This window comes from Labrus bergylta, chromosome 11, assembly GCF_963930695.1.
Source record: "Labrus bergylta chromosome 11, fLabBer1.1, whole genome shotgun sequence".
In the NCBI taxonomy this organism is placed as follows: domain Eukaryota; kingdom Metazoa; phylum Chordata; class Actinopteri; order Labriformes; family Labridae; genus Labrus; species Labrus bergylta.
The window spans coordinates 11,456,895-11,482,713 of record NC_089205.1 but is presented as its reverse complement, the minus strand read 5'-3'; the positions used below and the strand labels follow the sequence as shown (position 1 = coordinate 11,482,713).

The 25,819-nt window shown below is 39.4% G+C and overlaps 2 protein-coding genes across 2 annotated transcripts in view; both read right to left on the bottom strand.

The window, feature by feature from the left end:
* LOC110000536 (cilia- and flagella-associated protein 337) overlaps positions 1-12,544 on the bottom strand; it is a 33,452-nt gene extending 20,908 nt beyond the window's left edge. Inside the window, exons 1-11 of the mRNA XM_020655843.3 lie at positions 12,249-12,544; positions 11,929-12,008; positions 10,804-10,899; positions 10,347-10,655; positions 6,782-6,955; positions 6,345-6,428; positions 6,045-6,137; positions 5,646-5,817; positions 1,669-1,836; positions 1,410-1,558; positions 766-999 (exon numbers count right to left, since the gene is read on the bottom strand). Of these exons, the coding sequence (XP_020511499.2) occupies positions 766-999; positions 1,410-1,558; positions 1,669-1,836; positions 5,646-5,817; positions 6,045-6,137; positions 6,345-6,428; positions 6,782-6,955; positions 10,347-10,655; positions 10,804-10,884 (1,464 nt within the window). The 5' untranslated portion in view covers positions 10,885-10,899; positions 11,929-12,008; positions 12,249-12,544. The remainder of the gene's footprint in view (positions 1-765; positions 1,000-1,409; positions 1,559-1,668; positions 1,837-5,645; positions 5,818-6,044; positions 6,138-6,344; positions 6,429-6,781; positions 6,956-10,346; positions 10,656-10,803; positions 10,900-11,928; positions 12,009-12,248) is intronic.
* Positions 12,545-15,592: 3,048 nt separating this feature from the next.
* Positions 15,593-25,488, bottom strand: pdcd10a (programmed cell death 10a). Its single transcript, XM_065960736.1, has 8 exons — positions 25,338-25,488; positions 22,099-22,292; positions 19,978-20,031; positions 19,645-19,762; positions 18,947-19,073; positions 16,909-16,987; positions 16,733-16,815; positions 15,593-16,318 (listed from the first exon to the last, which is right to left on the bottom strand). The coding sequence occupies exons 2-8, from the start codon at positions 22,186-22,188 to the stop codon at positions 16,237-16,239; spliced, it is 633 nt and encodes a 210-aa protein (XP_065816808.1). The 5' UTR covers positions 22,189-22,292; positions 25,338-25,488; the 3' UTR covers positions 15,593-16,236.
* Positions 25,489-25,819: the final 331 nt, after the last annotated feature.

The window sequence follows — 25,819 nt, the reverse complement described above, 5'->3', positions numbered from 1 at the left end:
AGCAGCTCCAGCTGATCTATTCTTTAATGACTCCTAAACCATTCTCCACACTTCGTTACAATTTATTTCACCATTAAAGAAAATATGCAACTAATGCTGCTGTCAAGTGGGAATAAAAGCAGAAGGCCAAAAGCATTAAGACTGTGTTTACCATTTAAATCGAGTGACCTGTTATATTTGATAAAGTATTGACTCCTGTACAGTATTTGTATGGTTTTCCTGATTGAGATTAATGGCAGCTTTCACAAAGAATTCCAAAGGAACCAAAACATGCATTAAAACAAAATTATGACATGATGATTCCAATAATTTTGCAGAACTCAGCATATTATATCATATACAAATAAATGCAAGCTAAAGTTTCCTTCACACGATTGCATTTAACTGTTAGAAGAAACAATTGCATACTTGACGAAACAATTTTAGTTTATAAGGTCCATGAGGTTGCTGTTGCACAGGGTGTTTTTTTTCTTGTTATTTTCCAAATTCCATGGTGTTTAAAAGTGTTTTGATGAAAATCACAAAGAATTATTTCAAGTACAAAAAGAAAAGAGAAATTGAAATTTCTACAGTCTCATAACAACAAGCAAACTCCATTGTAAGGATAAGAACTCGAGGACTGACATGAAATTAACTTTTTTTAATGGTTATACTAATTTTGGTTTCCAAGGGAAGGAATGAAACAATTACGGTAACTCATAAACTTTCTTAGCAGTTAATGCTTTTACAACTGAAGAACCTCATTTTGCACAAAAAAAGGCATACCTGTCTGAACAGACTATTATACAGAACACAGGTAACAGGGTGTTCATGGCTGCTGGTCCTCTTCTCCTCTTTCATGGTCTCCAGCAGGAGGAGCTGACTGTTGAAGGAGAGCAGGAGGAGTTGTCGCTCCTCATGGAGGAACAGAAGGGTGTGTGTGTCCTCCTGCATCTTTGGGAAGACACCAGCAAGGCGGTGAACACACAGCTGACTGGAAACATCCCACAGACACAGGACCTGGAAAGTGTAAAAGTAAATGCATGAAGGGGTAGAAGCTGTATGAAAATGATCAGTATTAATATACATTATGATGAAGATGGAAATCTGCATGCAAGACCTGATGACTATTGAGTTTGCAGAAGGCTCTAGCGTTAAGATTTCAGAGTCTCTTGCGATGGCAGAAGGTGTTCGAGCAGAAGGCAGATGGAAGATAAATAACATCTAAAATATTCATTATCTCCAAAAAAAGCCAAAGAGAAGGCAAACATGCACAGAGCAGCAACAGGGTGAGGAAAAGCAGCAAAAGATACATCATCAAAAGGGAACCAAACGGAAATGTGATCATACATTTTGGAAATATCACAATGATATGTCTCCTTATATACATAAGCATATAACCTGTTGCATACAAGGACACACACTCCTACCTTATCTTTGGAGTAGCTCAGTAGTTGTTTCTTGGTCTGCATGAAGCGGACAGCAGTGACAGGGCTCATGTGCCCACTAAGTGCACAAACTGGCTCTGAGGTCACATACGGGTTCCACAGCAAGACCTGATGATCAACACCTGCTGTGGCTACAAAACATTCAAAAAGTGCCACATCAGCTGCAGGTGGGAAATAACACCTGTTATCACTCTCAAGTCCCTGGAATGTTTTTTTAATCTGACTACACATCGGTTCCCACCTATTAGATTGAGTCTACGGTGGTGGTCCATGTCCCACACACCCCTCTTAGTAAAGAAAGAAGTGACTCGTAGACTCCTGCTTTCCTTTTCCCTCCAGCCGATCACCATGCTGCTCTGCGGTCTGGTGCTGCACGACACAAAGGCTTCAAGGCAGCCAAGGTAACTAACTGTAGTGAAAGAAAAGAGTCAGAAGTAAATTAGGTGTGACAGATACTGTAATTAGCTTCATTACATTTAAAAAAAGAGTGTGGTACTGGGAAGGAACAAGCCTACCCATGATTAAGGCCAATTAGATAATGAAGGGAAAATACAGGAGAATTAGGCAATTAAGTAACTTTTTGTAATTTTCTTTTTTTACAAGGTTTTCTTTCTTGTGACCAGGCCCACCCACAGTAATTGGCTGGAACCCTAAAAGGCTAGGTGATGTGATTAAAGAATATCATTACACATGTGTTAAATCAGAAGCATTAGCATTCTGGCTAAATTTCATCTCCTCTGATTGGCTCTGATCAGCTTTTGAAGCTTACTGAAAAAAGTTTGATAACAAGTTACTTTTGGGCTCAAATGCCACCTTTCTTATAGCATCCTGACTTTGTGCAGGGCCGTGCATAGATTTACCCAGCCTGAAATTACTGGCTTAACAGTAAGATTTATGTGTGTTTATATGTTTATATGTGTTCACACACAATGTTAATGTTTAATGTCCATTAAAAAAAAAAGAGTTATTTGTTGTGTTGTAATGGTGAGTATTTAGGTTTAAAAATAGTTTTATGACTGCTTAATTTTAGGATGACCATGCTTTACCTAACCCTAACAGGTCCCCATGTGCTTAGGCCCCAGATAGCATTTCCCTTTTCCCCCCTTATGGGCCACCTTGCTTGTGATCAACTGATTACTTTGCTTTCCTTTGTTGTGTCTGTGTTTTAAGTTGCCCTAAATAAAAACTATGATAAGATGAAACAAACATATGACCTTCAGATCGTTTTTTTAAGACCTGATTTTTGTGTCAGGTAATAAAAACATAATTGAATTACCACTGTTACTTTATGAATGGACGGTCTATTTTCACCAAGGTTTCTAACTGCAGGTTTGGCATTTTAAGCCAATGTGTTCCAGTTTCAAAATGTCTGGAGGATAAAAAAAAATATTTCCAATCTGAAAATTATGACTTATCCAAGACTTTATTTATTACAAACAGGACACAAAAATTATATGTTTCCTCACTGGTTTTGTATCTGAATTTGTGGCATTCATAATTAAATGAAATACATTCGTTTCTATGTTTCATAAGCCCCATTATTGACATTTACACAGAACTTCAGGGAATCGTGGATGGAGCCTTGGGGAACACCTACTCTAACTGGCTACAGAGGAGTACGCATCACTAACCAGAAATAAACTGTGTTTGATAAAAGTTTATCAGATGTATTCACTTGTGAGGACAACCCAGTCATACAAAAGGATTAACCATGTCTGTGATTTTTTTTTAAATAAAGAGGGTCAAGGCTAGGTCTCTCTAGAAGTGAGTGTACTACTTACAGCTTAAGGAACTCAGTGATTTCCCTAAGAACTAGTGAAGACAGCACCTTTTTAAAAACATCCAAAAGCAATTTAGCAGGCATAACTTTAAAATGACATGTTATAGGGTTAAGTTAGCCTGTTTAAGGTGCACAACAATGAGGCATCCATAGCAAGCAAAGTCTTGATATAAGTTCATCAATCTTAATGTTTATCCACACAGAACTAACTATTCCTGTACAAATTCATTCCACGAAGAAAAAAAAATCAGAAAGTGAACTTAAATGAATGCCTTTCCCAAGTGTGGAGCATTTAAGCGGCAAAAGCTTCTTGCAGAGAGAATAAATTAGTTTAAGTAAAAAAAATGTTGGAAGATATTTAGATGATGACACACACTTTAATTTCTTGAAATTTCTTGAAATACTTATTCCTCGTTAAGCCAAGAAGCTTTCACAAACCAAAACTCTGAAGGACATCCACTTTCGGATATGGCTGAGTTTTATGTGCACTGACCGCAACCCTGCTGTAAAGTAAACCAACCAATCCACAGGCGCTCAGCACAGCATAGAATTAGGCTGGTTTGATTTGCTCACTGGTATTACAGAAAACGTAATGGATGTTGCATCACCATCTATCTCAATTAACACATTGATTGAGAACAGCTAAATTGGATGCCACAAGTCTCTATTAGAGGCTGCTTAGCTTTCATACACTGCACAAATAAGTGCGGGATGTGAGATGGCATGTGACAGTCGCAGGTCAAAGATCGGCTGCATAGCTGGGGCAAATAATTATGTCTGATTGCATTTCATACACCACATATTTTCTCCATCCTGTGAATTAAAAGATCAGTGGATTTTCAGACAGCATTGCATGACTCATCGTTGATTAACGAGGCCTTTTCTCTTTCACCGCAACACTCAAATCATAAATCAAACTATTTGTGATGCACACACAGACATGTAACATTTATTTAAGACTTAATGTTGTGTGTATGGAATTTACAGAGCAAACTCAAAAGTACCTATGCATTTTACATCAAAGCATAGCTCTTCTGTTTTCCAACATATGACTGACATTTTTGGGATAAATTACCTACGTACATCTTGACTTTTATGTTATTGTCCTTTTTCATTTCGATCACAATATTAAATAGATATATTTATGTGTTTATTTGTAGTTGGCACACACTTAATACAGTTCCACTCACTGAAAGGTCTGTGTTCATCACAATTTCCTCCTAATTTCCTCTCAATTCCCCTCTGTGTTTCAACCCAACCCCCTGCTCTCTTTCTCTCCGGTGGCCCCGTGAGCCTGAAGGTTTGGAGGTCTGTATAACCAGCCATGTCTAATGGTACACAGCCCACTCATACTGCAGGGTGGGCAACTTCAAAAGAACAGCACCAGCACCCCAGAGGAATGACAACACACATATATGCAGTCAGACACTTTCCTCTTCTCCTTTCTCAAACTCGCAAACACCACACACACACACACACACACACACACACACACACACACACACACACCCTCTCATGTGTTTTCACGTGCACTTGCATACGCAGCCTGCAAATTTCAATTAACTTGCCCTTTTTTCATCGTTCTGGCATTGTCTCCTCTCTTTCCCCTGTTTGTGTATTCCCTTTGTTTCCCCATTTGTGCTTATTTATAAGTACTTTAGTCCTGCTTTTCTCTTTATCAGGATCTCCCCTCTCAGCCAAGCTAGTCTCAGAGTGCTGCCTCCTCTGAATCATTATCAAACAGCCCAATGAGTCTTCAGAGAGACTCTGTGCCAATGATGCAATCTAGATACAACTAAGCGACCTCTTTGTTACCCAGACTGAGCTCAAGTGGGGAGTCTCAGGGGGGTAGACCCTGAGCCTGTGACTTTATGCCAATAGTCAAAGGTCTGGCTATGCAAGACTATAAAGTGGATGACTCAGGACTCAGTGCATGTGTGTCAGTGTGTGTCTGCATCAGAGACGGAGACACACCCAAGCATTTCCATGGTGTTGCATAAGCTGTTATTAAAATGAAAAAGAGAGCAAGCAAGCAGGCACAAACAGGGGCTCTCATCCCCACAAGGTGAAAGCGTGCATCAGGTATCCTGACAACTCCAGTGTGTTCTTTGTTTTCTGGCTCTTCATCATCTGAGCCGTCAATTCTGTACCCTCACTTTCATTTTCATTTTGTCCAAATAATAAAAAATATAAATATGGTGTCCCATTAGCCAGCATGAAATTCCCTGAAAGAGGAAGTAGCTGTGGCTATATATGCTGACCCCTTCGTTTTCAATATAAAAGAGCAGTTGTGTCAAGAAGAAGAGAAGTTTGTTTAGAGCAAGTTACCATAGAAACAATGACAAAGCTACAACAAAGACATACGTGTGTGCTGTTCAAGAGAGACAGTCAGATTTAATGTATATGCACAGAAAATATAACTTTTGTGTGTATCCTACCTTTCCTAACCCAGGCAGGCGTGTGTGCGTTGTGTGTCACAGTGTAACAGGTGTGATGCTCTCCTTTGACCAGCTCATCCCACTGGATGATGTTAGCTGAATCAGAGTCTGTCCTCAGACCAAGTCTCTCAAACAGAGAGATCTGAGCTGCGGTGAAGTGTATACCGCTGACCTGGGATAAAACACACACACACACACATGCACACACGCACACACACACACACACACACACGCACACACACACACACACACGCGCACACACACACCCACAGTTATGGGGGAAAGCACTGATGATCGTATTCAGGTGATGCAGACAAATGAGGACGCCTGAGGATTGCTTGCCTCGCTCCACATTCTCTTAGCTTCTTAAATTTGTTCCATTCTTTTCCCCTGTGTTACCTGTCCTCCAATATCTCCTATAGTGAGGACAGCCTGGTCTGGCTGTGAAGGGTCCATCCAATAGTCCAGACACCAGGGAGTGAACTTCAAACCCTGGAGGTCAGAGAGGTACAGTGCACTATATTATGCCATGTCCTGTGATACTTTCCATACTTTAATAATATACACATAACATACATCACGGGGGTGCTCCCCATAATAAAAGAAAATGCTTTAATGACACAACTCACACATTATAATAAATATATGTGTGTGTAAATTATTATTTTTAAAAGTCAAACATATAATTCTATATGTTACCTGGAGTTTATACTTGCAGTTGAAATCTCGTTCTGACACTATGTCATAAAAACACACCTCCTTACTTGTGAACGACACAGCTATCTGAAAAAAGAAAACAGAAAAACAAAGGAGAGTTTATGAGAAATATAGAGACAAAGACAGAGAATTTAACTCATTCTCGATAGAATCATGCAATCGTTCATCTCAGCATCTGTCGGATTAATAATTGCTTAATCAAAAGCAATTAATGGGCTTATCTAAACGCAATTACTTGACTCATTACCATCATAACATTTTGATTTATTTTCTGAGCATATTGCAACAGCTGCTTGTCTGCAATGGCAATAATCAAGACCAGTGAACAATATTGAATTGAATGAGTAAAAAACCTGTTTACCATTGTGCACTACAATAACGGCGCACCAATATTGATGTTGTTATAAACTAAAAGTCACCTTGTCGAGGTTGTGCAGAATCACCATGTCAGTGACCCACAGGTCTTTGGGTGCCACTGTGCTGTTTTGCAGTCGATATGTGTGCAGAAGGGACATGTCCTCTCCGTCCCGCAGCCCCACAATTCCTCCTTTACTCACGGTCAGATACTGACCAGAACTCTGCAGGTGCAACACCTAGAGAGACCAGAGGACAACATTTAACCTCTAAAAAACAAGCATCGAGCAAAGTAAATACAAAGTAATACAGACTCTCTTCGTAGTTCTCACTTTGTTCAATTGGCAGCTTTACGGCTCTATGTGATGCAGTTTTCAACATTTTAATGGGAAGATAATTAGTAAAATGGAGGCTACGATTTAGGATGTTTCAACATAAAGTACTTCCTCTGCATTCTTGCTGATCTTAGTCATAAATTCACACTTGCTTAACTAAATTAAAGATGACCTCATTCTTAAATCTTTCTCTTGTTGGATCCACATAAGTACAAGTACTGTATGGGTGACACGTAATTTTTTCTTAAAACAATAAAACACAAAGGATTAATGAATGATGCAATTTTATTGGCTTAGCCACAAGAAAGAGGACTGCAGGAAAAAAGGCATTAGTTCACTGTGGAGAAAGAGACTCTGAATGTCTTTAATGAGAATCAGTTTTAATACTTCGATGTATATTTGCATACCAGGTAAATTTTCCAGAGTCAACTGTTGCCTTTGTTAGATCTCTGAGAGTATGAGTCAATACAGCTAACATTCAATTCAATTAAAAAAACTCATTGCAGGTAGACTAAAAATATAAACCAAAATATGTAACGTGTCAATCTTTCCCTATCCTTAAAATTAACTGTTAAGTGGTGCAATTTAGTCATAATGCAAGCATCAGTTTATTTAGGTTATTGAGGAAGACCAATAGGAACTCTGCATGGAAAAATATGTAGATTACACACACACACACACACACACACACACACACACACACACACACACACACTAACCCCTCCAAAACATAAATCATCAAACCAAATTAAAGGTTGATATTTGCAGTTTACAGGAAACAAACTTAACAAACATAGAATTAAATAACTTCCAACCCAAACAATGTAATCAAATATTCTTTTTCACAAAACATTACGAGGTGTTTCAATGTTAATAAATAAAAACCTTAATTCATAACAGAACTATTACAGACCCAGAGGGTAGATTTATCATTGTTGGTGCTTCTATAAATATAAACAAATTCACTTTTGCTAATATCTACTGTATGGACCTAGTAATGATGACTCAAACTCCTTTTTATGCTTCCTTTTATTACTAAATGAATCAACTAATATCATAATTGCCATAACTGTTTTATACTCCGGAATAGATGGTTCAAGGTCTACTGGTAACACAAGAAACCTGCAGTCTACTGAAACTATCAAACAAAACATGACTGACTTTGGGCATGGCAATAGTTGGAGAACAACACATCCAACACAATGGACATACTTTATGAAAATAAATGACTTTACAGAAACAGCTCCGTCACTACTTTGGGAAACAGGTAAAACAGTAATCAGGGGTATAATTGTATTATTCTCATCATACAAGAAAAACCCAACAACAACTTGAAAGCAATTCAGAAGAAAGGATAAAGCAACTGACAAACCATTAATCTCATAACCCAACAAAACCGATAAGAGAGGAACTAAGAAATGTTAAAGCCCAACTTAAAACTATCATACACAAAGACACAGTTTCTAATTCAGAAACTTAAACATGACAACTTCCAGTAACAACATGCAAATATTTGGCTAATTTACTACAAATCAAAAAATAAAAATCTACCATCAGTAGTTAACTCTAATGGGGAAACTGTTCAGGATCAGCACGAGATAAATAAGAACTTCCAATCCTTCTTCAACAACGTGGACTTACCCCTCCTTCCAACAGAACCATCTGAGAGCATAGACAGACCAATCTCCCCAGAAGAACTCCATCTAGCTTTAAATTAAAATGCCCAACAATAAATCACCTCGACCAGACAGATTCCCAGAAGAGTTTTAGAGACATTTCTGGCACATACTTTCACTGCTTTTTTACAGAGCAAATAACTACCTACATGAATACAGCCACTCAAAGCTAATACAGACCCAACCCACCCATCGAGTTACCGTCCAATCTTACTTATCAGTACGGATTTAAAAATGATCACCAAAGCCCAATCTACAATCTAAAATAGACCCCTTATTAATCCACCTAGATCAAACAGGCTTCATCAAAAATAGACACAACCCCTGTAGGCTTTTCAATATTATCAATTTCTTTAAACGTCTTCTTAGGTCTATTTTTATTCTCCTCGCACTCCTGGATTATGAGTCTCTTTTACAACCTTACACACTGTTGTGTTCACCGTCTCAGCTAACTTCCCATGCCTGTTGTACTGCATAGATAGTTTGAGCAGGGTTTAATGTTTTTCTACAAAAACTTAACCTGGTAGGGTAATCTGACTCTAGCCAATGAAAACATACTTGGAGGCCTTGTTAAAGTGAAGTGGCAGGCAAGATTTCTGGGAGGAGTCGACCTCTAGAGCAAGCAGTTGAACAGAAAGGCCCAGATCACCCTCTCTATGCAGAGTTTAATCTTCTACCCTCAGGCAGACGACGGTATAGAGACAAGAGGCATCAGGTCGCCTTTGTACCTGCCTCTTTTTGTTTGGTAAATAGCAGTTAATTTAAATGTCTTGCTGCTCATTGCACACTACAAGTTTCACTGGATGCTGAATGTTCTTTGCAGGGCTTTTATGTATTTAGTAAATGTTTGTGGATTGTCTATTAGTGTTGTATGTATTTTGTATGTTTCCGGCTGCAAACCAGTTTTCCTGTGGGGACAATAAAGATACCTCTGACCTTTGCTAGGGTCCAAAAGCCCAAGAATATTCTAAAAAAATTGGGAAACTTTCACAGCTTTATGGTAATGTGAATGTGGCCTTAGGCAACCCTCTAACTTCACAGGCATGTGCTGTATTTAATATTTTGACAAAAACTAGTTTTAGAAGTTTCTAGTATTTTTCACATTTTTCATGTTTTTGCTTACAATGTGCCAACTTTACTTTTTAGTGTTCCTTCCTTCAGAGTCTTCCAAGCAACATTACACGTCTGCCTCCCTAATGTTCTGAGCTAAATAGGTCAAAACCTTCAGGCCATTTGGAAAACAACTTACATGACATTTTGACATTCTCAGGATTGAAAGATTGAAGTGGTGAGCCATCACTTTATCCACAGTGGTAGGCACTTTACACCGCCCGCTTCATTTACATTTTAATTGATAGATGTTAAACTTAAAGGAGTCCAGAGCCATTTATCTCGACTGAGGTGGGCCATTTTGATGAGCAAGACCCTAATACTTTGGAACTTTCCCTTGCACAATGTTTAATAATGTGTAATTCTAGCAAGTCAGCAGAGTCTTGGATTCTCTAGACAGTCTGTCAGTGTCAGAATGTTTTAGTTAAAATTCTGCAACAGATCGTAAGTTCAAAATGGGAAACATGTCTGAATCTTCTGAACAAACTCTTTTTTTCTGAAGCTCTTACCTTTTGAACAGGGTCTCGGTGTGGACAGGTCAAAGTGCGAGGTGGCGTCCAGCAGGGCACACTGCTTGTTCTGCTGTTCTTCACTTTATCAGAAAGCTCCAGGAGCAGGAAAGAGCAAAGGCCAGCCCAGTCGACACGTCCCTCTTCCTTCACAGTATCAATATCCAGAAAGAGGCCGTGGTGCTCCTGAGTGATGACCACGCTGTCAAACAGGAGGCCATAATCCTCTTTAGAGCCACGGCCAACTGATGACCAAGCATGCTGGATGAATTCAGCTCTGGAAAGCGAGCGAGGCTCACCAGAGGAGTCCTGCATCAAGACCAACAGGAGAAATTGCAATTAGTCATTTCTTATCTGAAAAACACAGCTATATAAACAGTAGTATGTTCTTCTGTGTTTCCCATATGAATTAAATATGTTCTATAAGACTTTTAAAGTTACCAAAAAAAACACTAACCAGGAAAAGGCCCTGTAGTTTTCTATAGTCCTCAGTGTTCATTCTGCTCTCAAGCTGTGCCACCTCCATCCTTGTCCCCATGGTTACAGCTCAGACCTGTCAATCAATCACCAAAATACCAGACAAGGTCAGTGAGGTGAGGCATGTGTGTGTGACTCCATGCAGAGTCAAATAATACATTTTCCACATTCAAAGGTGTTATACGACGGAACAAGATGTTCCCGGCTCAGTTAATCCCTTAGTAACCTTGAATATCAGGTTCACCGCAGGTTGTCATGTCACCATAATCATAGAGCACAGTCACAGCAGCAGTGGACTTCCTTTGTTAGCTATTTTCACTCCATCCAAACATGCAGCTTTCAAAGGTGGGTGAATAGACGGCCACATCTTGAGGCTTGGAAATGATTCCAGGAGGCGGCAGGTTGCCAAAGCATGCCAAGTATCTGTGTATCAGGTAAAATGCCAAATGGACAGCATGCATAGCAGAGAGATTTGTTAAATACGTCTTTGTGGTGATTAAAAGCTCTTTTTAAAAGTTGCTTTTTGACATTCATTTGACGCCTAACATGGAGTTTTTATTATCAAAAGTCCATTGGTACTGTCACCAAAATACACTGGAATTAAGATGACGGAGTGGAAATAAAAGCAAAAAATCAATCATTTGCCAGTGCTTTTATACCTTTCATGATGACGATTAACCGAGGTGTGATGTTGATGGGTGATGATAGTTTATCAACCTCTCTATTTACATCTTTAACAACAACTCAATCGACTGCAACAGATATGTTTATGTTACCGCAATGAAGGAAAAGAAAGGTGTCGCCTTGGGGACATTTCAATCATGTTTTGTTTATGAGTGTAATGACTTTAAATCAACCGCATCCTGACACGTTGTGTGTCAGGCAGCTGTAGTCGGTCTTTATGAGCTTACACAGCTCCAATAAAAGAAGCACAAAGAGAAAACCACATTTTAGGCAGATGCACATGCTGTTGTAAACATCTGATATGGCGGTGCGTTTATCATTTTGGGGCCAACTTCAGACAATTACAATCTGCAATATAACTCAAGCGACAAAAAAGCAAAACATGTTTTAGTGCTGTAATATCTGATACAAACCCACTTACCTGGCTGTCTCTTTTTTAAATTCTTAGATGGCCACTTCAGGTCCAGTCAAGTCTCAAGTCATTCACTCCTGGATTTCTATCTGCAGTTTGTAAAAGTTGCACAGAGTATTATCCACTGCAGTCAAACTGTCCAAAAAGCCATCTCAGCACCAGGCTGAAACTACATAATGATAGGCTCTGGGCTAAGGCAATATCACTCTCAAGTTAGTTGTACCCTTCAAATGCTGCCAGTGTGTACACACACTTCAGTCAAGTTTTTTAACGAACAAGCTTGTGTAGTAGATCTGTATTCACATTTTCTCACTTCATAACAAACTTACCAAGACGACCTATTTCATCCTGTCAGTCCTTAATAGCTGTCCTGAGTAAACTGCCCCAGACTCCCCAGACTCCCCATCCTCTGATGTTTTGAAAGATCATTTTTTAAATGTATGACATTTCAAACAAATCTTCACCCTCTAGCTTGGTCTTTTTGGGGCTCTGCAGGGTCCAGTCTTGAAGGTGATTTGATTCAGCTGATGCAAGGAGCTATGTATCCAGAGGTTTGTCTAAGGTGCCGATTTCTGAGAAACAATCAACGCCTTCAGCCCTGGCTGCAGCAAACACCCGGAGAGAGTTAACGGCTGCCCCCTGTAGAAGAGACAGTGGCAGAGGCCACACACACATTTCTTTTCTTTTATTATCCCTCACTCTCAAAGACTCAGGCTAAGTTTCCCGGCAACCAAGCAGTCAAAAAGAGTTGTTTGTGAGTCTAGGTCAGTATGCAACACAGTGTGTGTGTGTGTTTTCTATTCATAGATTAGGCACTGGAGAGAAAGTAACCCCTGTGAAGTACAATTACCGCCCTACAAAAATACACAAAACACACACAACCAAAGCTATAGCAACACAGATAATAACAAAAGAGCAGCGTTATATTACTGCCACTCATAAAGAGCATTGAATACAAATACAAATAGATTACAAAAAAGCACAAACACAAAAGCCACCAGAACTTTTTAGTGCCATTCAAATACCTTTGAGATGTGATTTCCAGCAGGTCACTTAAACTGTACACACACACACACACACACACACACACACACACGACATAAGAGGAGAAGCGTCTCTTTGGGATTTGTTATAATGAGACAACTATATCGTCTGTATGACTTCTCACGAGAAGCTGCACATAAACTATAGATACAATCGCCTTCCTCTCTCCCTCGCTGCTTCAATGACCAAAACCAATCCCTGCGTGTGACTTAATATCCTGGAATAAGTTAAATTAGCTGATTACTGCAGTCGTCAACGGTGACAGGATCAGGAAAATGAGGTCTCAGCAATTTCAATAATAAAGCTTTAAAAATTAACACTATCACAATTGGATTACAGTGGTGCATGCAGGAGCCAGTGCAGAGCCCAAAATAGCCCACCACAAATCCACCATGGAAAATCCACTATTATACAGGGAGAAGAATAAAGTTGCTGGAATGAGGGGTGGGGGGGGGAATTGGTACGGATCTTTAAGACTGTGAGGAAAGACGGGCAGGCGGAGAAAGAAAGGACGCAAGGGCAAGCCGGCAGAAATGAAGCACTTTCATACAACAATTGTAAACTGAAGAAACCCACTTTTGGAAATCTTTCTCAATGAAAGACCTCTTTGATTTTCAATAGGAAGAAAAGTATTATTTTTTTTAATTTTCAACACACTCTTCATGACTCTAGCGTCCAATTTCAAGTACTGGTGCTTATTTTTCCAACTTACTTATTCAAGGGAAAATGTATGGGGTCATTGCAATGAAGTAAAACATGAAGATATAGTAAAAGATAAAGAAAGATAATGTATGATGAAGTTCAACTGTAGTTTAACCAAGGCCTTTTATGAAACGTGCTGCCTCCAGTGCTGGAAATGTCATCAGGTCATTACACATTAATCCAGTATTGTGTTGATCTATATATTCCTTTCTGTCCATCATAGTTATCATTTATTAGTCTGAGAATGATGTACACTTTTCTCTAACTACTTCATTTATAGTGTTTGTTATACTAAACCACTTGGTGCTATACATACGGACTCTTTCAGCCAATCATTTAAAAGTATGTGGTTGCTCCTGTGGCTGTAGCTGTGCTGCCCTTTTTTAGACTTTTTGAAATGGATGATATATACTTCTAACATAGAAATAGATGTTAACAAATGGATGGTGGATTTCTAAAATAAAATATCTCACTAACCGGTAACAACAGTGATACCTTTATTGGTAATATCTTATGGTTACTTGCACCACATTACCGTTAGTGAAAAGGCTGAACACCACCCAGAGATGTTCTGGGATGAAAGGGGCGAAACATCTTTGAAAGGTGGCTCCCAGCTGACAACTCTGCTGCTGGTCCATTGGCGCTGGTGGAGGTCTGACAGGCAGAAATGTCTTGTCGGTGACGAACAAGATGCTTCCATCTGAAGTAATACTTTCAACAGTCGCTCAAAAATATAACCAATTTGATGATTCAAATTTGCAAACAGATAAAACAGATTTTGCTTTTCTTGTAAGATACTTAATGAATCTCACATCGGGCAGCTGTGGCTCAGTTGGTACTGTCGGTTGCCTCTCAACCGGAAGGTTAGGGGTTCAATCCCCAGCTCCAGCGGCAACATGTTCAATGTGTCCTTGGGCAAGACACTAAACTTAAATTATACAACAGTCGGTAAAAATATGCATCCGGGGCGCTGGTGGCGCATTGGTTGGTGCACGCGCCCCATGTATGAAGGCTATGGTCTTCCGGGCGGGTGGCCCAGGTTCAAATCCGGCCAGTGGCTCCTTTCCCGCATGTCATTCCCCACTCTTTCTCTCTCCCTGATTTCGGACTCTATCCACTGTCCTATCTCTCAACTAAAGGCACAAAAAGCCCAAAAATAAATCTTAAAAAAGAAAAATACTCATCTTGTGAAGACTTCAGGGAAAATTTCACGTAAGTTCTTCAAATCTGGGATCTGAATTTAGTAAAAAATGCCAAGGGTTCTCCGATTGGTTCTTCTCTGTGATTTTTAAATTAGGGTAGTTTCATGTTTCTTTTTCCCTCAATCATGATGCTTTTGATGTCTTGTGTGAAGCACTTTGATTTGCCTTGTTGTTGAAATGTGCGACATTAATAAACTTGTTTTGCCTTAACCCAGATTTTGCTCCCGCTGCTCTGTCAGCGGCGGCATAAGTATACGTACGAATGCGATTAGTTATTTCTGATGGTCTCTCTACATAGCAACCTGTCATCAGTGTGGGTAGGTGTGACCTGCGGTGTAAAAGCGCTTTGAGTAGTATACAAGCTCAATTCCATTTACATCCATACCATGACACAAACCTGTCTAAAGATTTAGGGGTCATCACACAATGTTAGAATCTGCAGACAGATAGAAAAATCTGAAAGAGCAAATGCAAGTGCAGACTCATTCCAAATCATATTGTATTATCTTAGAAGTTTGTAAACCTGATCACCTGCTGTATTCAGTATTTAAATACCGTACACAAATACCTTATTTCATCACACATTAAAGTTCTATCTTTAGTTTTACCCTTCCTTCTTTTTCAGTTTTGTTGTCCTTGTTTTTAAGCAATCAATTGTTAAACACATTAAGTCTTCAAAACACAATCTGTAGCTCTATTTAAAAAAGAAAGACAGCACAGTCATCTGAGTTACTGCTCACCCTTAGTGTTGTTCTTTATGATGCACAGGGCGGAGCAGACAGCACAAAGAAAGCAGACAGTGAACACATCCTCCATTTCAATGCATAAACATTACTGCACATCTTGATTTCCATTCAGGATAAGAACATATCAGATTTAAGTTAAATGTGATGTATGCTGATAGTGCCAGAGTATTGGTACCAAGTATATGATACTGCCGTATAGCTCAAGATGATCTTTTACAATAGAAGAATGACAAGATGGAAATGATTTGGAAACTTAATACAATTTCTTTTCATTGCACTTCTTTTAGATTTGTGCAATCCCCAAACTTTTAAGGACATGGGGGAATAATCACATTTCTTCTGAACTTTTTTCAGAGCTACACCGTTCTGAACACAGAGGGAAATATATAAAGGAAGGGAGATATATCGACTTAAGAATCTGATAAAAGAACAACATAAAAGAGAGCTAAAAATCCCAAGCAATTACTGTCAACCTGATTTGCTTTGAACCTCAGACTACCTGATCTCCCCTCAAAGCCCCAGACTTATAAATTATACAGCCAAAAAATTATAAAAAAAAAAGTCTTTACAAATTACAAAGCCTCACATCATCTATTCTCTTATCAAAATGTCCTCTCGGGCTGCTACACCACCGTCTTGAAGGCCTGCAGGATCATGTTGGTTTGGTGAGTGAGTCGGTTGGCGCTGACAAACACGTTGATCGCTCTGGAAACAAGTGTGACAGAGACACAAGGACACACGTGTCAATCGTACAGCAAATGGAACCACGGCAATATTTAGGGTTGATCCAGGAAACACTTTGATCTGGTTGCAATGAAGAATGTCAGGCTTCAGAGAATACGAGCCAGCATGAATCCACAGGAAATGGGTCAAGGGAATTATTCAGCATTGGTGGATTTGATAGAAGCGGGCCTGTGATCAAACGACAACCATTTACATACTGGTGACAGCATGTGTGTGTGCGTGTGTGTGAATGGCACGTGCGTGTACAGCTATTAAATGTGTTGCTTGTTGTGTGTGCAATAGTTAATAGAAGAGGCTGAACAAGTGTGTGATGAGACAGAGGAAGAAGAAAAAAAAAGTCCAAAAAGCGAGAATAAACAAGGAACAGTGTCATACTTTCCATCTTTGAAGTACGTTTTGAGAGTGTCACTGAAGCTCTTGGAGTTTTTCACAAACTCTTTCTTCTGCCTTTCCAGTGCCTAACCAATAAACACAGACATCCCTTTGAGCTCCACTCATTTCACAGAAAGGTTTGTACATCTGCAGTTTTACCCCTTCAAGTATCTATTTACCCGTCTGTTCCGATACTGGTATTTCCTGAAGACAGTGTTCACTGTGTCGAGCAGCTCCTTGATGGCACTGGCAATGTCTCTGAGGGTGACAAGCACAAATAGGTCCTTGTTAGGAAAAACAATATCTCTCAATCTGTCTGTTTTTATCAGGCACCGATGCACTCAAGTTACTTGGAATCTTTGATCCTGCTCCTTGTCTCCTTTATCTTCCCTCTTTTTATCCCAACATGCTTCGTCACCTTCATTTTTTTCTCCCTTCCTAAGCACTGGCAATCTACCGTTGCATAACTTGAATTTTTTTTTTAGCATTCCCTTTGAATTGATTTTTTTTTTTCCTAAGCCCTCCGCTTGGTAAGTAACTTAAGCAGTGACTCACTAAGAGTATTGAATTCCATCAAAATAATGGCAAAGTGGGCCAAGAAAAAATGAAACGTCTCTCACTTTCTCTCTTTAATGTGTGGGTATAGTGCAGTGGTAAGGGATATATATACTGGCATGCTGGGAACCTACAGCTGAGTCATCGCTCTCCCATTACATGAGGAAACATCAACATTAAGATCAGCATCTATGAACTTCAGTTGTGCATACTTGTTTTCTTATTCTGACACGTTACAGTGATCTTCAACCAGATGCTCAAAATGCTGTTTTTGAATTATGATTATTGTAATTATTATTAACTTTTCCCTGATATAGCACATCAACCCGTTTTTTGGGGTTTTTTTTTTGGGGGGGGGGGGTCATCAAACACTTTCAAACGCATGAACATCATCTGCCGGTCTATTGGTGGAGGGAAAGAGTTCAGTGCAAATTAAATCTGTGACAGCGAGAAGTATACTGGGTTATTTCTTTTCACTTTTCTTTTTCTTGTCTGTCTACTGAATTAAATCGTAAAATGACGTTACTATATCATCAGACATTAAGGAAACATTCTGTATTGAAATACTGGCTTCTCTCACAACAACACAGCAGCCAGTATGTCCTCCTTCTGAGTTTCAATTCCGGTCAAGAATGGTCTGTATTTGATTTTTACCAGAGAAGGTAGGCGGTTTTAAGGCACCCCCACACACCTGTTTTGGACGCTACTCAGTTTGCCAAGCAAACGGTAACCCAACAGGTGTTGCAGCAAAGCGGGCAAAGGAATTTGTTCAGATATAACTGATTCTACCCGACCTAAAAAGCCTCGGCATTTTTCGATTTAAGCTCCACGGCCAAAAAGTCGGTAAAACAAGGATAAATATTGGAGTTGCTTTTTAAAAATGGAGACAGATTAAGACTGATGCAGAGCTGGTAAAAATAACAGAAGCTTTCCTGTCCGTGACATGGCAACCTGCGTGCGGATCGACTTTAGGGAGGAGGGGTCAGGGCGAGACAGCGCTCTTTAATGTTTTGAATTTGGACTGCAGTACCCGTTTTAAACACTAGATGTCAAAGTTACACATTTCTCCTTTAATTGCTATCATTATTTTTGCTCATTTATATTGCAAACACAACATTATCCTGCTAAATGAAAATGCTGTTGTAACACAAAAATGGCTTCCTGTGTGTTAGCTTGTGGACCAGAGCTCTTACAGTGTGTTCAGTCAGCACATGAAGCAAATTCTCACCCATTATTCACGTGAATAACACTATTGCGCTGTTTGTGCAGTCGGTGTTTATTCGTCCCAAACCACCAATGTACCAGCTTAACAGACGACCAGAGGAACTATTAAGAGATTTTGGGCTAGTGCTTACTCGTCTAAGTCCCATTATGCTGCATAGAGAAATGTGTATCTCTTTACAGCCACTCGTGTCTTTGGATTGAATATCTACTCAATTCCACCTAATCCACAATTTGTCAAACAATAGTTGCAATAATGGTCTTCATCATAAAGACCTTTGTTCTATACAAAAATATTATATATATATATATATATATATATATATATAATAAAATTAGAAAAAAATAATCAGCTACAGAGATGTGACCTGGTGTATACTGTGCCAACACACACACACACACACACATATGTACACACATTCACACACTGGGCCGCCTTACTTGATGGTCTGTAGGAAGCCTGCTCTGTCATGGAGCTCATCTGGTAAGGTGCTGAGGATGTGTTTCAGAGATCGGGCTCTCTCGTTTAGCTCCTGGAACTCGGGCTCTGGCCTGTCAATCAGAAACTCTGAAAATACAAAGAGGACAAGAAAAATACAGACGTCAAACTCCTCGGTGACAGGCATGTCAACACACATTCAAAAAGAACTTCAAGGGAGACTGAAATGAAGCAATTAATGACACTGCACTACATTTATTAAAAAAAAACACAGTGCACGTGAATTCAGGATCAAATAGAAATGTGTCGAAGCGTGTGCAGGCAGTTTAAAGTGTCAGTGTTTAGCTTGTTGAGTGAAAGCGGGATTAAGGTAGAAGTTGGGCTGTGCCTTGCAGGAGGTACATTTAAAATTCATCCAAATTGTGCGTGTGCATGTGTGAATTCATTACTACCATCAATCACTGTACATGGCACAAGGAATTCAATTACAGGCTGAGAGTGAGGAACATTTTAGAAGTGGAGAGCAGCTGATTTGTGGAGAAACAGCTCCCCCCAGTGGAGAATTAGACTACTGTAGCATTGACTGACGCACCACGAGAAAGCTATGGTGATATTCATCCAGCCTGCTGAGCTGTCCTTTGCATAGAGCAACACATTAAATGTCTACATGTCATATCATAATTTATCCTTCTGTCCTTACCTTTCACATCATCTCCAGCCATGCGAAGTAGACACTCACTGTAGTTGATTCTTAACTTTTTCTTCTCCAGTATTTTCATAACGATATCCTGGGTCAGACCCGGGTTTTCCTGCTCTGCCTGAAACACACACACACACACATACAGCTGCACTGAAAGCAATCAGCGCCTGTCTTGGTCTACTGTAGAGCTAAATTCCATCAATTCTAAAAGATTAATCAGAAGTTCACGGTCTTAAATTATTTATAATGAAAAAAGTTTTTGGCCTTACAGGAAAGATTGCAGTACCATGCCATGAAACATAAAAACAGACAAAATAAAACTTTTTTTTTTACCTTTATGAAAGCAGCTCTCAAGGTCTGTGCAGCTGATAAGTTGATGCTCTCCAACTGAAAGTTATAATACACACACAAACACAAGTCAGCAGCACAAAACATCACACACACACACACACACACACACACACACACACACACACACACACACACACACACACACACACACACACACACACACACACACACACACACACACACACCGGCTTTGCTCTTATCACGGCTTCTCCTCTGTCCTGAAATGTAATTCTGCAGAGAGTACATACAAGCCAGGCTTCCTGCAATATCAAAGGAGGACTTTGTGTTATTGTGTTGTGAAAAGCTGTGTTAAGTCTGCCCATCTGTATTCTCCATCTAAACTTGAAGAGAATTGAAGACTATTCCAATCCTCTGAGCTGATATTGTGGTATTACAACCAGAACAAATAAACAGGTTTTCAATGTCTATCTGTTCCCAATATACTCTTTATTGTATAATAGGGTGACAATAAAGTGCCTTTTAATTATTACTTATGTATCAAGCATCACTAAGAGAATGTGAAATACTAAAACAAAACAAAAATGAAACACTTAAAAACAGTCGAAGCAATCCGGTGTGAGATGAGCCAACGAGTGGCACTAGTCGTAAGTTTGGCATTTAAACTTTTAATGCGAGTGTAATCTCTGTTGGAGCGTGGATGGACAGGAAATGAGTGGAGAGAGAGAGAGAGAGAGAGAGAGAGAGAGAGAGAGACAGAGAGAGAGATAGAGAGAGAGAGAGAGAGAGAGAGAGAGAGAGACAGACAGAGAGAGAGAGAGAGAGGGAGAGAGACAGAGACAGAGACAGAGAGAGAGAGAGAGAGAGAGAGAGAGAGGAATGATGTGATTACATGGTCAGCAGCACAAACTCATGAGCCACCAGGGCACCTGTAAAAAAAAAAGTTTCCAAAAGTTGTCAAATCTGAAGTGCTTTCCCGATACTTCACAATCTATCTGTCCTCCATGGAACCATATGAGAAGGCTTGCCCTACAAGTATCTGTGTACGTTACCCTTCACATGAAGAAAAGAGATTAAGCGTTTTAATTGCTCAAGTAAAGTTCTATGTTATTCGTTGATAAATGGCCCAATTATTTTGTTCTTGTTCGGTATGTGCTGCCACATTTTTTGTTCCACATTGATTTTCTTCCCCTTGCCTCCTTTGATTTAAAATGTTCCCCTTTGAAACCTCTTGCGTTGTGTATTTCATAATTTTCAGTTTTGGGTTCTTAACATTTACATGTGTGTGTTTTTTTTCTCCTGCAGGAATGAGTCCCTAAGCCAGGAAATAAGCAAACATTTTTGCAATTCCTGCTGCCCTGTCTCGAAGTCCAAAAGGTTTATTGGATGATTTTGTTGGTTAGATTCCTGAAGTAGAGCACACGCTACAGAGTCAAACTTTTCTGTTGACAACATTAGATGTTATACCCCTGGTTTTTTTAAGCTTTTACTTTATACAGAGTGTGCTATCAAGTGGTTATAAGAGACAACTGAGGTCTGTGTCAGGATGTCATCCTGGTTAAAAATATTTTTAAAAAGCTGGAACCTTTGTAGTGGTGGCACTAAAGTCATGCGACCTGTTGTAGCTTGTTTTATAGCCTAACGTTAGCTACTAACATCTGGTGATGTCATTTACTATACTCATACATGTCAATATCATCAATCAAGATGATCCTCTTGAACAAAACTTACTGGTTCAATAAACTTTTGTTTGCCACATAATGTTTTTTCTGCAATAATCTAAAATCTAAAGGAGAAATCCTGTTAGCTTTCTGTCAAGTGTATAAAACAGATGCTTACTTTCAGGTTGACAAAACTAAAATATTTCACCTACAATTACAATGTGTTCTGTGGTCACCATGACAACATAGATATTTCAATGTAATTCAAAAATCTTTTCATGGCTGCACTAGAAGAATGTTCAACGGATTAGCACTTTATCTAGAGGATTCAGAAATGTCTGATAGCAACCTGTCAGGAAGATGAGGAGATAACTCACTCGATTAGCGTTCTGATTTCACTGTAACTAGTCTTCTACATTCCTTTCTCTTACGACAAGCCTCTGCATGTCAATTCCCTTTTGAACTGAAAGCCAGCCTTCTTTACCTGGTCAAAGACGGGATACATGACACTGTAGAGAGCCATCGTAACTGTTGAGGCAGTGTCCGCTTCATTCCTCGTGTCTTCCATGGTCATCCTTGACCGATCAATGGCCCTTTGTTTGTGTGCTTGTCCGCCGGTGCCAGTTTCAGCACGTTTAATCACTCGCAGAGACTGACAGAATGGAAACGGACAAGGACCTGAGGAGGAGGAGAGCAGCAAATGTGAGCAAGCAGAACAAGAGATGAGGAAAAGGGGGGCCTCGAGAGGATTTCAAATAAAAGTCAACAGTTATACTCAGAAAACAACTCAACCACTTTTCTTTGGTATGTAAATGTTATTGTATGAAAAGTGAACATGTGGTCAGAGATGTATTTAATTTAAAAAAAAAATATATATATATATATATATATATATGATTAATACAATGTCTTGCTTTATTCCTTCCTATTAAAATGTGTGCGACTTCCCAGAAAGCCATTCCGTCATGATCATCACATAAGAGTCACATTGTGAGAGGGTGTGTGGACTTTACTGTTCCAATGGTGACAAAACTGAGATGAGTCACACCTTCATAAGGAACACCCGATCCTATTTTATTGCTGCAATGAAAATATCAGGGCTAAATTTAGAACCTGGCACACACACTTCTTTTTTTATAAAAGCTATAAGGAAGAAGCGAAACCTTGTGGTTAATATAAGAGAAATGTCCTCCTTCATGAGCTATGTTTGTCTCTTTCACACACACACACACGCACGCACACGCACAAACACACTTAAGGTACCAAGTTTGTTTTGATGTGTGTGCCTTTACTTTTTAATACTGCAGTGAATCCCTTCTTCCGATAACCTGATGGGGAGTTTACACTTTTGAGTGTATCTTAGAGGGCTTTAAGGTTTGTTAGTTGTTTTGCTTTGCCCTCTGAGCTCTAAGAGCCTCTATCACATAAGTAAGAAGTGTATCATCAGGTGCACTGACGAGGATTATCAGAGGAGTATCAGGGACTCACAAAGGGGCTCAAAAGCAGACATGGTTACAGAGCGTCTGTAGGCATAAAGGAGAATGAAAAGTAGTGTTTTGCTGCCCTCTCTGGCTGAAAGTTTCAAATCTGATAAAGCTCAGGCCTCATACAGTATCATTGCTGGGGTGTGTCAGAACTAGCTCTGGGACGGATGGCAAAATAAAAAAGCCCAATTGTTTTGGTCAGTATTTAAATGTATCATAACATAGATGATGATAATGCTACTAGTGTGAAGAGTATCCTTATACATGACAGAGAGTTGAATACACTAAAAGGTTAAATAAACAAAATAGTTCATTGACATAATATTTCAGTTGTCCATCACAATGTTAAATGTTTTATAAATGTATTTTGTCAGTTAATATAACTACACCCTGCGCCTTGGGTCAGGTAACCTTCTCTGAAGCTGAATTTATTTGCATGCTTCTCCTATTACTTAAAACCAAATGGACAAGTAATTACAACCAGTAAACAGAGGTTACTGTTTAAAAACAGTGTCTCCAACCTTAAGTCAAGCTGCCACTCACATCCATGTACAGTAGACCCTCACTTTTACTTTCATTCTCCAGGTTTCCCCTTTTTCCCCCCTCCCTTTTACAGCAGACATCCACTTTCAGCAGCACTTCAGAGCAATGCTTCACAGTGAGAAGTGGGTGTGTGTAACCCAGCGTGTACTTCACATGAAAGATCAAAATTACAGATTGTGGACTGTTTGCTCCAGATACAGAAAAGTTCACATATTTTTAGTGTTATCAAGGTATATTTGGACATAATACCCGTTCAAGTTCCATAGTCGGTAGAAGTGTGCCTTATTGTATATCTATAACCACACTCAATAGAGGTGTCACGGGGCCTGAAGTACATGTGAACCTAACTTAGGCAGGGTGCGTGAAGGTGGGTTTTAGTAACTCTTTAAGTGGAAAATGATGAACGGAAGAAACTGTGATATATTTTGAGAAAAATTGACATACAGTCCATTTTGTAAAATGTAGGTAACGTTGTAAAAAATATACTTCAATATATATATCCAGCTGTTTTCTGACCATTTTTTGTCAACACAGTCAATGACCAGGACCATTTAGACCATTCAAACAGCTGATGGATGAAACTGCTCAAATGTATATTACTACAGGCCCACGAGGGTCGGTGTGCAACTTTGACAACAACAATAGAGTAAATGAATCAAAGAAAAATAAATGCTGAAAATAGGTTATCCAGTGCAACAGATGCATTATTGTTCTTTTTGGATTAGGCTATAGCGTTGTTGTTGTTTTTTTTTTTTTTCAATTTTGGTATTATGTTGCATTTTTTGTATTGGCCTGGTGGATGTATTACTGCTCACTGCAAAGCAAATTGAACTTTACAGGGATAATAAAGACAATATTAAAACCTTTAAGATGATGAACAGCCAAAACACACACATTTAATTTGGGTCTGTAACACCTTAATTTGTCGTCTACAACTTTGTAAATTGTCTTAACAATAACATCAGCTCAGCTTTCCTGCACTATTTTAGAGTAAACTGGGAAGACTGGAAAGAGGATGACACTGACAGAAATACATGTAATATTCCTATTTCACAGAATCTCAATGCAAAACAGACACTGGCACACTTGGTAATTCAACCTATTAACTCAAGGTGTAAACAAATAATCATAATGATCTCTCGCAGTGCGTGTTCGCTCCATAGCTTGTAGTTACACCTGTCAGGAGGACAAAGGTCTTTCAGAAAACTTGTGTGAACCATTTGTGGTTCTTCCTTTAACGTATAAAGCTATAAAATGTTATCCTCAACACGCAGCAAATGGCACAAAGTTCACAGCCACAGTGTTTGTTTCTCATGGCAGCAGGACACTGACGGTGACGAGATGCTGTAGGCTATAACCTCTGCACCCCAACGAGTTAGTCACCTCAACTCACTGATGGAGAGGTCGCGAAGTAGCTGCGAGGCATGACAGCAGACTATTTAATGCTTCCATTGACGGAGAACATGGCGATAAGGTGGATACTTTGAAGGAGCTAATTATAGCCTACCTACAGGTAGCGTTAACTCGCTAGTTAGAGATTACCAGTTCACGGCAGGTGATCTACTCCGCCCTTAGCTAAAAAGCGCTATGCTGCCGTCGCTAAGTATCCGGTGATGATAACACAACCAACATACAAAAGATATCTCAAAAAGAGACCATTTATACTGTTATTTATTATCAAATGGGGGCTACTCACCCTCTCTTGTTGTGCTTTATGTCATTCAGGAAGTTTTTCTTCCTGACAAACACCGAGAGCCGGGTAGGAGGTGCTGAGCGCTGTCCCTTGGTATCACTCGAGAGGCTGGTTGTAGTTCTCTCGGAAGGTCTCCCTCATACGTCTCCATTGTAATAGAAACCAAAGTAAACTTCAAATCCCAGAAGGAGATTGGTGGAGTAGTTTTTAACCCTTTTTTCGCTTTCCTTAAAAGAGCTGCGTAGAGCCTTTAAAGGTTTTTTATTTTTTAGTTCACATAAAATATCATTTTGAAACAGTTTCACACCGGTGTGCATTACGTGTAGAGGTGTAATGATTTTATGAAGTTATAACGTGTTGTTCATTTATTGGTTTATTATTATGAGCACAGTGCTTGGCCAGGCCTTGCTCGAAAAAGAGGTCATTTGACCTCAAGCAATTCTGCATGGTAAAATAAAGGTAAAATAAAAAAATAAATTACTGTA

Coding starts and splice junctions, on each gene's coding strand:
- pdcd10a (XM_065960736.1), bottom strand. CDS start 22,188: ATGACCATGGAAGACACGAGGAATGAAGCGGACACTGCCTCAACAGTT. Junction 19,074..19,644: donor GGCTGGAGATGATGTGAAAG/GTAAGGACAGAA, acceptor TTGTATTTTCAG/AGTTTCTGATTGACAGGCCA. Junction 16,988..18,946: donor GGCTTCCTACAGACCATCAA/GTAAGGCGGCCC, acceptor TGTCACCCTCAG/AGACATTGCCAGTGCCATCA.